The sequence below is a fragment of the Mustela nivalis genome, assembly GCF_964662115.1.
Source record: "Mustela nivalis genome assembly, chromosome: 2".
Classification (NCBI taxonomy): Eukaryota; Metazoa; Chordata; class Mammalia; order Carnivora; family Mustelidae; genus Mustela; species Mustela nivalis.
In genome coordinates, this window is record NC_139021.1 from 148056518 (window position 1) to 148069352 (window position 12835).

The 12835-nt window shown below is 38.7% G+C and overlaps 1 protein-coding gene across 8 annotated transcripts in view; it reads left to right on the top strand.

Moving 5' to 3' along the window:
- Positions 1 to 12835, top strand: part of ZFAND4 (zinc finger AN1-type containing 4) — an 87330-nt gene that overhangs the window by 8765 nt on the left and 65730 nt on the right. For 5 of the 8 annotated variants that reach the window (XM_082718722.1, XM_082718721.1, XM_082718727.1 and 2 more), the window contains exon 2: positions 255 to 555. The exons of 1 other annotated variant lie outside the window; for it this stretch is intronic. In XM_082718722.1, the coding sequence (XP_082574848.1) occupies positions 294 to 555 (262 nt within the window). In that variant the 5' untranslated portion in view covers positions 255 to 293. Of the gene's footprint in view, positions 1 to 254; positions 556 to 12226; positions 12382 to 12835 lie in introns of those variants that run through there. 2 more of the 8 variants (XM_082718725.1, XM_082718723.1) reach the window with 2 other exon arrangements.

The following is a 12835-nucleotide window of genomic DNA, read 5'->3' on the forward strand; positions in this document are numbered from 1 at the left end:
TTTTTTTAGATTTTATTTATTTATTTGACAGAGCTAGAGAGATCACAAGTAGACAGAGAGAGCGGGAAACAGGCTCCCCACTGAGCAGAAAACCCAACGTGGGGCTTGATCCCAGAACTGTGGGATCATGACCTGAGCTGAAGGCAGAGGCTTAACCCACTGAGCCACCCAGGTGCCCTTATTCAGAAAATCATTATAGCAGAATAAGACTTCCAGATAGTCTCATTAAAAAAATATATTCTTTTTTTTTTTAGGTACAAAATTCAAAACATGAACAACAAAATATATTACCAATGTTTAAAGCTGATTTGGCTAGAACTGGAATACGGTTGCCTACAACATATTCCAGAGGAATTAGAAAACTCAAAGTAATGGATAACAGAAAAGATCCTCCATTCTTCAATGAAGATAACGTGGGACCATTTTACTACAAACTTCCTTTCTATGATACCATGGAGCTCTTCATTGAAACATTGACTGGAACATGTTTTGAGCTGAGAGTTTCACCCTTTGAAGCTGTTATTTCCGTGAAAGCAAAAATTCAAAGATTGGAAGGTATTTCTCTTTGCTTTTAGGGTAAAATTTAGGATTAAATTTATTCATCAAGAATGTATAATAATTCTAACTTTCCTTATGGATAAAATGTCAAACCTATATGGAATTAAGAAAAATAAGATAATGTACCCCGTATACTCCTTACTCAGTTTCAGCAGTTATTCTGAAATAACTTCCACTTCTACCAGATTCTTTTGAAGGAAATCCCTGGCATTGTGGTAATTGTGTGTGAAATAATATTTTAAAATAATTTTTTCAACAGGTTATCATGACATGCAAAATCTGCCATAAGTACCTTACAGTTACTTTCAGTGGAAAATCATAATTGAGTTCCCTTTTAGTGACCTTCTTTACCTATTTATACTGCTTTGCAAATACCTTTCTTTTTTTTACTTTTATTATTTATGTATTTATTTAAAATACGGAATGCTTCACGAATTTGCATGTCATCCTAGCACATGGGGCTAATCTGTATTGTTCCAATTTTAGTATATGTGCTGCCAAAGTGAGCACTTTTCTTCTTTTAGTGTGGTTTTCTAGAAGTTTTGGTTTACATTTACATATATTTGAAGTTTCCTCAGTATAGCAGGGATGCTGAATATTGTGCAATGTCCCTCTGGTTAACATGTTTGTGACAGGTATCATAAATTACTTTGTGTTAAAATTAGAGTCTTTTTCTTTGTACTTTGTGGATTTCAGAAATAAGTGGTATTTGCCATTGTAGTTGTTAGAACCCAGTATGTACTTGAAAATTAATTGTCTCTATAACAGTAAGTGGGTCCTGCTGTAATTTAGAAGTAATAACTAGCATTGCCCCCTGTCCAGTTTAAGTTCTGAATTGTAGGATAATTAGGGTTGGAATCTTTTGTTTTTGTAAAGTCAAGGATCCTGGTGGCTAAGCTTCTAAATATTTGCTATTCTCTTCCAACTAACTTCTATTAAGTTAGTGGCCAGCTGAGTCCAGTGACCACATTTAGTATATAGAGTAATGGCACACGAAACATCTTTTCCCTCAAGTGATTTGCTGAGACATGGAGTCAGCATAGGTTATTTTGGCATTGTTCTGCTTCATTATTAATATGATGGCGTAGTGATATCTTTTTAGGAGCAGGAAGATAAAACCCTCTTGTGTTTAAATTTCTGTATTTCCCCCCTTTCAAGGATTTTGGATAATCATCGGCAGCAAAAGCATTTTAGAGAGTATATCTTGCTTAGTATCTTTTTTTTTTCTTTAATTTTTAAATTTATTTTATTTTATTTTTAAAAGATTTTACTTACTTATTTGACAGAGAGAGCAAAAGAGGGAACATAGCAGGGGGAATGGGAAAGGGAGAAGCAGGGTTCCTGCTGAGCAGGGAGCCCGATGTGGGGCTTGATCCCAGGACCTTGGGCTCATGACCTGAGCCGAAGGAAGATACCTAATGACTGAGCCACCTGGCAACACACCCCCCCCTTTTTAATATTATTTTTATTTATTTGACAGAGAGAGGGAGAGAGAGTGCGCACTCGCATGTGCGCGCACATAAGCAAGGCAAGCAGCAGGCAGAGAGAGAGGGAGAGGGAGAAGTAGACTCGCCGGTGAGCCAAGAGCCTGACATGGGGTTCAGTCTCAGGGCCCTGGGATCATGACCTGAGCCAAAGGCAGACGCTTAACTGACTGAGCCACCCAGGCACCCCTTGCTTAGGTATCTTAGTGTCTAGTAAACTTGAGTTTACAGAAGACTGGGGCCTCATCCAAGGGAAATGTTTAATTGCTGACAGAGTTGGTTTCAGAGCCAAGATGGGAACTTCTTGTCCTCTGTAGGAGTAGGCTTCGTCAGTGTAGAAGCAGTGGCTTTGTAGTTACTGGACAGTTGAATCTTTTTTTTTTAATTAAAAAATTTTTTTATTTATGGACATTGGGGAGGGTATGTGCTTTGGTGAGTGCTGTGAAGTGTGTAAACCTGGTGATTCACAGACCTGTACCCCTGGGGATAAAAATATATGTTTATAAAAAATAAAAAGTTAAAAAAAAAATAAAATAAAATAAAAAAAAAAAAAAAAAAAAAAAAAAAAAAATTTTTTTATAAACACATATAATATATTATTAGCCCCAGGGGTACAGGTCTGTGAATCGCCAGGTTTACACACTTCACAGCACTCACCATAGCACATACCCCTCCCCAGTGCCCATAACCCCACCACCCTCTCCCAACTCCCCTCCCCACAGCAACCCTCAGTTTGTTTTGTAAGATTGAGAGTCCTTATGGTTTGTCTCCCTCCTGATCCCATCTTGTTTCATTTATTCTTTTCCTACCCCCAAACCCCACATGTTGCATCTCCACTTCCTCATATTAGGGAGATCATATGATAGTTGTCTTTCTCTGATTGACTTATTTTGCTAAGCATAATACCCTCTAGTTCCATCCACATTGTCGCAAATGGCAAGATTTCATTTCTTTTGGTGGCTGCATAGTATTCTGTTGTATGTATATACCACATCTTCTTTATCCATTCGTCTGTTGATGGACATCTAGGTTCTTTCCATAGTTTGGCTATTGTGGACATTGCTGCTATAAACATTTGGGTGCATGTGCCCCTTCGGATCACTACGTTTGTATCTTTAGGGTAAATACCTAGTAGTGCAATTGCTGGGTTGTAGGGTAGCTCTATTTTCAACATTTTGAGGAACCTCCATGCTGTTTTCCAGAGTGGTTGCACCAGCTTGCATTCCCACCAACAGTGTAGGAGGGTTCCCCTTTCTCCTCATCCTCGCCAGCATCTGTCATTTCCTGACTTGTTAATTTTAGCCATTCTGACTGGTGTGAGGTGGTATCTCATTGTGGTTTTGATTTGTATTTCCCTGATGCCGAGTGATGTGGAGTACTTTTTCATGTGTCTGTTGGCCATCTGGATGTCTTTGTAGAAATGTCTGTTCATGTCCTCTGCCAATTTCTTTTTCTTTTTAATTTTTTTTTAAAGATTTTATTTATTTATTTACTTGACAGGACAGAGAGATCAGAAGTAGTGAGAGAGGCAGGCAGAGAGAGAGAGGAGGAAGCAGGCTCCCCACTGAGCAGAGAGCCCGATGCGGGGCTCGATCCCAGGACCCTGGGATCATGTCCTGAGCCGAAGGCAGAGGCCTTAAACCACTGAGCCACCCAGGCGCCCCAAATTTCTTGATTGGATTATTTGTTCTTTGGGTGTTGAGTCTGATAAGCTCTTCATAGATTTTGGATACTAGCCCTTTATCTGATAGGTCATTTGCAAATATCTTCTCCCATTCTGTCAGTTGCCTTTGGTTTTGTTAACTGTTTCCTTTGCTGTGTAAAAGCTTTTGATCTTGATGAAGTCCCAATAGTTCATTTTTGCTCTTGCTTCGCTTGCCTTTGGCGATGTTCCTAAGAAGAAGTTGCTGCAGGTGAGGTCGAAGAGGTTGCTGCCTGTGTACTCCTCAAGGATTTTGATGGATTCCTGTCTCACATTGAGGTCCTTCATCCATTTTGAGTCCATTTCCATGTGTGGTGTAAGGAAATGGTCCAATTTCATTTTTCTGCATGTGACTGTCCCAATTTTCCCAGCACCATTTGTTGAAGAGGCTGTCTTTTTTCCATTGGACATTCTTTCCTGCTTTGTTGAAGATTCGTTGACCATAGAGTTGAGGGTCTATTTCTGGGCTCTCTATTCTGTTTCATTGATCTGTGTGTCTGTTTTTGTGCCAGTACCGTACTGTCTTGATGATGACAGCTTTGTATTAGAGCCTGAAGTCCGGAATTGTGATGCCACCAACTTTGGCTTTCTTTTTCAATATTCCTTTGGCTATTCGAGGTCTTTTCTGGTTCCATATAAATTTTAGGATTATTTGTTTCATTTCTTTGGAAAAAATGGATGGGGTTTTGATAAGGATTGCCTTAAATGTGTAGATTGCTCTAGGTAGCATAGACCTTCTCACAATATTTGTTCTTCCAATTCATGAGCGTGGAACATTTTTCCATATCTTTGTGTCTTCCTCAGTTTCTTTCTTGAGTACTTTATACTTTTCTGAGTATAAGATTCTTGGCCTCTTTTGTTAGGTTTATTTCTAGGTATCTTGTGATTTTGGGTGCAATTGTAAATGGGATTGACTCCTTAATTTCTCGGTCTTCTCTCTATTGTTGGTATAAAGAAATGCAACTGATTTCTGTACATTGATTTTATATCCTGACACTTTACTGAATTCCTGTACAAGTTTTAGCAGTTTTGAAGTGGAGTCTTTTGGGTTTTCCACCTAAAGGATCATATCATCTGCAAAGAGTGATAGTTTGATTTCTTCTTTGCCAATTTGGATACCTTTAATTTCTTTTTGTTGTCTGATTGCTGAGGCTAGGACTTCTAGTACTATGTTGAATAGCAGTGGTGATAAAGGACATCCCTGCTATGTTCCTGACCTTAGCGGAAAAGCTTTCAGTTTTGCTCCATTGAGAATGATATTTGCAGTGGGTTTTTCCGAGATGGCTTTGATAATATTGAGGTATGTGCCCTTTATCCCTACACTTCGGAGAGTTTTGATCAGGAAGGGATGCTGTACTTTGTCAAATGCTTTTTCAGCATCTATTGAGAGTATCATATGGTTCTTGTTCTTTCTTTTATTAATGTATTGTATCATATTGATTCATTGGCGGATGTTGAACCAACCTTGCAGCTCTGGAATAAATCCCACTTGGTCGTGGTGAATAATTTTTTTAATGTACTGTTGGATCCTATTGGCTAGTATTTTGGTGAGAATTTTTGCATCTGTGTTCATCAAGGATATTCGTCTGTAGTTCTCTTTTTTGATGGAGTTTTTGTCTGGTTTTGGGATCAAGGTAATGCTGGCCTCATAAAATGAGTCTGGAAGTTTTCCTTCCATTTCTATTTTTTGGAATAGTTTCAGAAATTAATTCTTTTTTAAACGTTTGGTAGAATTCCCCTGAGAACCCATCTGGCCCTGTGCTCTTGTTTCTTGGGAGATTCTTGATGACTACTTCAATCTCCTTACTGGTTATGGGTCTGTTTAAGTTTCTATTTCATCCAGGTTCAGTTGTGGTAGTTTATATGTCTCTAGGAATGCATCCATTTCTTCCAGATTGTCAAATTTGCTGGCATATAGTTGCTCATAGGTTCTTTCTTTAAATTTTTTTTTAATTTTATTTTTTCCTTATTCTAATATTTTTAATTTTACTCTTGCCTCTTTTAATACTTTTTTTAAATTAATTTTTAATTTCTTTTCAGCGTAACAATATTCATTGTTTTTGCACCACACCCAGTGCTCCATGCAATCCGTGCCCTCCCTAATACCTACCACCTTGTTCCCCTAACTTCCCACCTCCCACCCCCTCAAGACCCTCAGATTGTTTTTCAGAGTCTGTAGGCTCTCATTTTTCACCTCCCCTTCCAGTTTCCCTCAACTCCCTTCTCCTCTCCATCTCCCCATATCCTCCATGTTATTTGTTATGCTCCACAAATAAGTGAAACCATATGATGATTGACTCTTTCTGCTTGACTTACTTCACTCAGCATAATCTCTTCCAGTCCCGTCCATGTTGCTACAGAAGTTGGGTATTTGTCCTTTCTGATAGACGCATAATACTCCATAGTGTATATGGACCACATCTTTCTTATCCATTTGTCCGTTGAAGGGCATCTTGGTTCCTTCCACAGTTTGGCGACTGTGGCCATTGCTGCTATAAACATTGGGGTACAGATGGCCCTTCTTTTTACTACATTTATATCTTTGGGGTAAATACCCAGTATTGCAATTTCAGGGTCATAGCGAAGTTCTATTTTTAATTTCTTGTGGAATCTCCACACTCTTCTCCAAAGTGGCTGCACCAACTTGCATTCCCACCAATAGTGTAAGAGGGTTCCCCTTTGTTCCAACACATGTGTTTCCTGTCTTGCTAATTTTGGTTATTCTAACTGGTATAAGGTGATATCTCAATGTGGTTTTAATTTGAATCTCCCTGATGGCTAGTGATGATGAACATTTTTTCATGTGTCTGATAGCCATTTGTATATCTTCATTTGAGAAGTATCTGTTCATGTCTTCTGCCCATTTTTTGATACAATTATCTGATTTGTGTGTGTTGAGTTTGAGGAGTTCTTTATAGATCCTGGATATCAGTCTCTCATAGGTTCTTTTAATTGTTTGTATTTCTTTGGTGTTGGTTGTGATCTCTCCTCTTTCATTTATGATTTTACTTACTTGGGTCCTTTCTCTTCTTTTTGATAAGTCTGGCCAAAGGTTTATCAATCTTATTAATTCTTTCAAAGAAACTGGTCCTAGTTTTGTTGATTTATTCTTAGACAGTTGAATCTTAATATAGATGTTTATAAAGCAAATAGTTACTGGTAAATTCAATGAGGTAAAATAAAATAGTAAATACAAATCTTGCTGTCATAACAAAATACCATAGACTAGGTAGCTTAAACAACAGGCATTTATTGTCTTATAGTTCTGGAGCTTGAAAGTCTGAGATCAGGGTACTAGCATGGTCAGATTCTACTAAGGGCTTTCTTTCTGACTTACAAACTGCTTTTTTCTTGCTGTGTCCTCATATCACAGCAGGAGAGAGAGCGCACATGTGCTCTAACATCTCTTTTAAGGGCACTGATCCCCCCATGAGGGCCTTATTCTAAACCTCATTTAAACCTAATTATCTCCCAGAGATCATGACTCTAAATACCATTACACTGGAGTTTGGGCCTCAAAATAAAAATTGAGGATAAGGACACAGTTCAGTCCATAGCACCTACCATAAGCTGTCAGTAGATCTTAATTCCTTTTCCCCTTCCTGATCCTTATATCCCTCATGTGTTTCTTTTCTCCTGTTCTCCATACTTTCTTGTAACTTCCTGCAGCCCATGGGCACTGATAATCATTCTGTTCTTCAGGAGGCTTCAAGAAGTCATCTTTCAGGAAAAATGAATTTGGGGTGTGCCTGGGTGGCTCAGTGGGTTAAAGCCTCTGCCTTCGGCTTAGGTCATGATCCCAGGGTCCTGGGATCGAGCCCCGCATTGGGCTCTCTGCTCAGCGGGAAGCCTGCTTCCTCTTCTCTTTCTCTGCCTGCCTCTCTGTCTACTTGTGGTCTCTGCCTGTCAAATAAATAAATAAAATCTTAAAAAAAAAAAAAAAAGAAAAATGAATTTTGATTTTTTTCTGGGTGGTCTATTTCTTTTCTTTCCTTTTCCTTTCTTTCTTTTCTTTTTTTTTTAAGAGAGACTGAGTGTGAAGGGTCGTAGAGAGGCAGAGGGAGAGAAAGAATCCTAAGCAGGCTCCACACCCAGCACAGAGCCAGGTGCAGGGCTTGATCTCTCAACCCTGAGATCATGACCTGAGCCGAAATCACGAGTTGGATGCTTAACTGACTGTGTCACCCAAGGACCCGTGGTCTTTCTCTTTATACCCAAGAATGTGCTGGTAGGAATGACAGGGCTGTAGCAGAAAGGAAGCAGAATCTGCGGGGGAACTTTCAATGGTCCTTGAAGGGACAGGAGTATGGGAGCCAGACTGCCTGATTTCATATTTCTAGCTGAGCCGATTATTTAACCTCTAATTACCTCAGCTGTGCTAATTCAAAATAGGAATAATAATAGTACCAGTCACAAAAAGTTGTGAGGATTCCTAGTTAATAAATATAAAACATTTAGCAGAGCATCCATGTTCTTTATCAGGGGAAAATGGTTACTCTGTAGAGAGTGTGCAGTATGTACCCACGGATATGAGAACTATGTCCTTGGGAGGAAATGTAATTTAGCTCTCTTAGTTTTTCAGAGAAGGCGAAATTTTCAGAGCTTATTACCTAGAACAATGGTCTGCAAAGGAGAGTGCATACTAGGAGGATATGAGAAATAATCCAGTGGAATTTGGAAAGAGAAAGTGTGCCAAGAAATGTAAGGGATTATTGTCGTTTGGTTCATGATTGCCACGGGCAGTGGATTTCTCACACATCCAGTCCTTGGCACTACTACTGCCTGTAAAGATTTCTCTTCTGTGCATGCGATAGGGTTTTTTCCCTGGCCTTCATATGAGTGGATGGGACCCTGTTATTAGTTCTGGTCAGTGAGCTATGAAAAGAAGTCTTTCTCAGCCTGAGTCCTGAATAACTGTAGTGAACAGAAAACCCTTGCTGATATGCTATGGACATGTAACATGAGCAAGAAATCAGTTTTTGTTTTAAGCCACTAACATCTCTGGGGTTGTTGGGGGGTGTTCAGCATAACCTACTTTATGGTTCCCCTCTGACCCTCCCCACTGTCGTGCCCTTTCTCTCTCATTCTCTCTCTTTCTAATAAAAAATAATTATTTTTTTAGAGAGTTGACCCATTTATCATTATGTAATGCCTCTCTTTATCCCTGATCTTTCCTTCCACTGAAGTCTACTTTGTCTGCAATTGATACAGCAACTCCAGCTTTTTAATTTGTTTTGATTAAATTAAATTTAATTAATTAATTATCTATTTTTAAAGATTTTATTTATTTGACAGAGAGAGAGCGCACAAGCAAGGGGAGCTGTAGGACAAGGGAGAGAGAGAAGCAGGCTCTGCACTGAGTAGGGAGGCTGATATGGGGCTTGATCTCAAGACCCTGGAATCATGACCTGAGCCAAAGGCAGGCCCTTAACCCACTGAGCCACCCAGGCGCCCGCAACTGATGTTTAAAATTATTTTTTATATTGTTGGCTTAATGACTTCTGTATTTGTTATTACTTTCTGTTCATCCTCCTGGTTCTTTGTTACTTCATTTCCACTCTTTTCTGCCTTTTGTGGTTTTAATTAAAGGCTCTCTTCTTACTCCTTATTCCGGCAGAGCCTGCTTCTCCCTCTGCCTCTGCCTGCTGCTTCCGCTGTTTGTGTGTGTGTGCTCTCTCTCTCTCTCAAATAAATAAATCTTAAAAAAAAAAAACAAAAAACCAAAAACTCTCTTCTTGCTTACAGGATTTGTAATGAAAAGTTCCCTATAATTATTGTCTAGTTTTTACCTCTCCTTTGCTTTTCTACAGTTTGGTATGACATGCCTAGGTGTAGCTTTAAAATTTTTATCCTGTTTGGTGTTCTCTGAGTTTCCTCTTCTCTGCTTTGGTATATCTTGTTAATTTTGGAAAATTCTGGGTCATTATTACTTAAAATATTTCATCTGTTCTATTTTCTCTTTCTTCTAGCATTCCAGTTACACCTTTTAAAATTTTTCCACAGTTCTTGGCTGTGGATTTGGATTTCTTTTTTTTTTTTCTTAGTATTTCAATTTGCGAAGTTTCCATCAACATTTCTTTAAGCTCACTGAGTCTGTCGTTGACATATCCAGTTTTTAAAATATGCTATTGTTTTTTACTTCCAGTATTTAGTTTTAATTCTTTTGTATACTTTCAGTCTGTTTTTTCATGTTGTTTACTTTTTCATTAGATTTCTTAACACATTTATCATAGTTATTTTAATCTCCCTATCTGATAATTACAAAATCTGTCATATCTGAGTCTGGTTCTGATGTTTACTTTATTTCTTCATACTGTGATTTCCTTGAGCATGCCTTGTAATTTTTTTTTTTGAGAGCCAGATGTGATGTTATTAGGTAATAATAACTGAATTAAATAGCTTTTATATTAAACTAGCCAGAAGTTGGGCTTTGGTTAATGTTTGTTGTAGCTGTAAGTGCCAGAGGCTTCAGATTCCTCTAGTTTCCTTGTTTTGTCTCCCTTGCTGTCTATGGGCTTCTGTAAGAATTCCTGCTTCAAAAGAGTTCGTCTTGTAACTTACGTATAAACCACTGTTATTATGTTAGATCTTTGTTAGTATGGTGGTAAAGTATTGGGGAAGGGAAAACATCTCTAATCTTATTCAGTCTCATTCTTCTGCTGGACCTGTGTTCCTGGGCCATGACCTTCAATGTGTTTGTTAGTATCTCTCCTCCCCCCACCCTGTTATTACTTAGGTGCAATAAGAAGGCTAGACGGGTCTGGAATCAGTGAAATATCCTTACCCCAGATGAGATAAAGTTCTGATAAAGTGAGTATAGACCTTTATTATGGAGACTGCTCTGAACTTTTTCTTTTCTTTTCTTTTTAAATTTTTATTTATTTATTTGACAGGGAGAGAACATAAGCAGGCAGAGCAGCAGGGAGAGGGAGGGGGAGAAGCAGGCGCCCCGCTGAGCAAGGAGCCTGTCAAGGGGCGATCCCAGGATCCCGGGACCATGACCTGAGCCTAAAGCAGTCGCCCAACCAACTGAGCTACCCAGGCACCCCCTGAACTTTTTCTTAATGTTTGTTTCTACTCCCTCTGCCTGCTACAAGACGATCTTTCTTGACTCTTCACAGGGAGAACCAGGTGGGACTCTTAGAGATAAAACTCTTAATCGTATGGAAGCCCTCCCCAAACTGTGGCCTCCAGGAATTCCTCAATCTTATGCTAGTCCATCTACAGCCTTTACCAGTTCATTGAACTTGCCATTTCAGTGTTTCTTCAGGTAAACAGATTTTAGCTGTAACTCTCAGGATTTTCACATCTCTGTAGATTTTGGGGTGATGATTTGTCCTCCTCCCTATGTCTCTAATGAATTGAAGAAGGGTTGTTGGTTTTCAATTTGTTCAGCTTTTTTTTTTTTTTTTTAAAGATTTTATCTATTTGACACAGAGAGAGAGATCACAAGCAGACAGAGAGGCAGGCAGAGAGAGAGAGAGAGAGAAGCAGGCTCCCTGCCAAGCAGAGAACCCGATGCGGGGCTCGACCCCAGGACCCTGAGACCATGACCGGAGCCAAAGGCAGAGGCCCCAACCCACTGAGCCACCCAGGTGCCCCTTGTTCAGCTTTTTTGTTTTGTTTTAAGTTTGGGAGTGGCAACTTTTAAGCTCTTTTAAGATATTACATGTAGTATCTGAAACTGGAAGTCTCAATATTGTTTTTAAGGTAACTACATCTATCAAGACCCTATTTCTGAATGAGGTCACATGTTGAGGTCTTGAGGGTTAGGGTTAAGACTTTAATATATGGGGGTGCCTGGGTGGCTCAGTGGGTTAAACCCTCTGCTTTTGGCTCAGGTCATGTTCCCGGGGTCCTGGGATCGAGCCCCGTATCGGGCTCTCTGCTCAGCAGGGAGCCTGCTTCCCTCCTCTCTCTCTCTGCCTTCCTCTCTGTCTACTTGTGAGCTCTCTCTGTCAAATAAATAAAATCTTTAAAAAAAAAAAAAGACTTCAATATATGAACTTTTGGGAGACACAAGAAAACCCATATGTAGTGTATAGTTTTATTGTTATTGGCAAACATTACTGTCATGTAACTGTCACCACAATCAAGAACCCCACCAAAATCCTCCTGTGCCTGGAAGCAAAGGGGAAAAGAGAGAAATCTGGTATTTCAGTACAGTGAGAAGTTGGCTTAGAGATAAATCTGTTCCTCAAATTCTACAACCACCATGTTTTTGTTTTGTTTTGCCACCTACTTTCTGGTACTGCAAGATGCTTTTGGATCATCTTGTATACGTACTGTACTGTCTTAGAATCAGCCACTTCTTCAAGGAGTCTTGGTTCCTTTTATTGGAGTAGTATTAGAAACCAAGATTTGGGCATGACAACTGACTTTTCAGCCACAATAATAGAAACCAGAAGACAGTGGAATATTATCTTTACAAGGCTGAGAAAAATAACAATCTCTAGAATTGAGTTTGTCTTTCTAGGATGATGACAAAGTAAAGATATTTCCAGAAAAAACAAAACTTGAATTTCCAAACAACAAACTCTTGCAAAAGGAACTGTTAAAGGAAATATCTTAGAAGACAAATGATCTCTTAAGGAAGTTGGTGCAGGATGGAATGATTATGAAAATGGCAACTTGTGGGTAAATCTAAATAAACATTTCTTAATAAAATAATAATGTATGAAGGTTTGAAAAAATAGAATTAAAGTGCTGGTAACAATGACATAAGTGAAGAAAGAGTTGTTTGTAATAACAGTGCTAAAGCTGTTAGCATTGTTCATGAAGAGGGTAAAGATGTGATTAGCTCTAAATTTTATCAAATATGATCATTTAAATTTCCAGAGTAATCATTAGAGATTAGAAATGGAGTTATCTGATTTCCAAATGGTAGAAGTACCCTACCTTCTTCTATTTGTCTAAATTAATTCATAAAGGAGGCAGGCAGTTAAACCAGAGCAAGTAGAAAGCACAAAATAAGAGGGTAAAATTAAAAAAGAATATATCAGTAATACCAATAATATAAAGTGTATTAAAAAAAGTCTCTCATTGAATGACCACAATTGATGGATTAGTTAAAAAGCCTGTGAAATTCTGT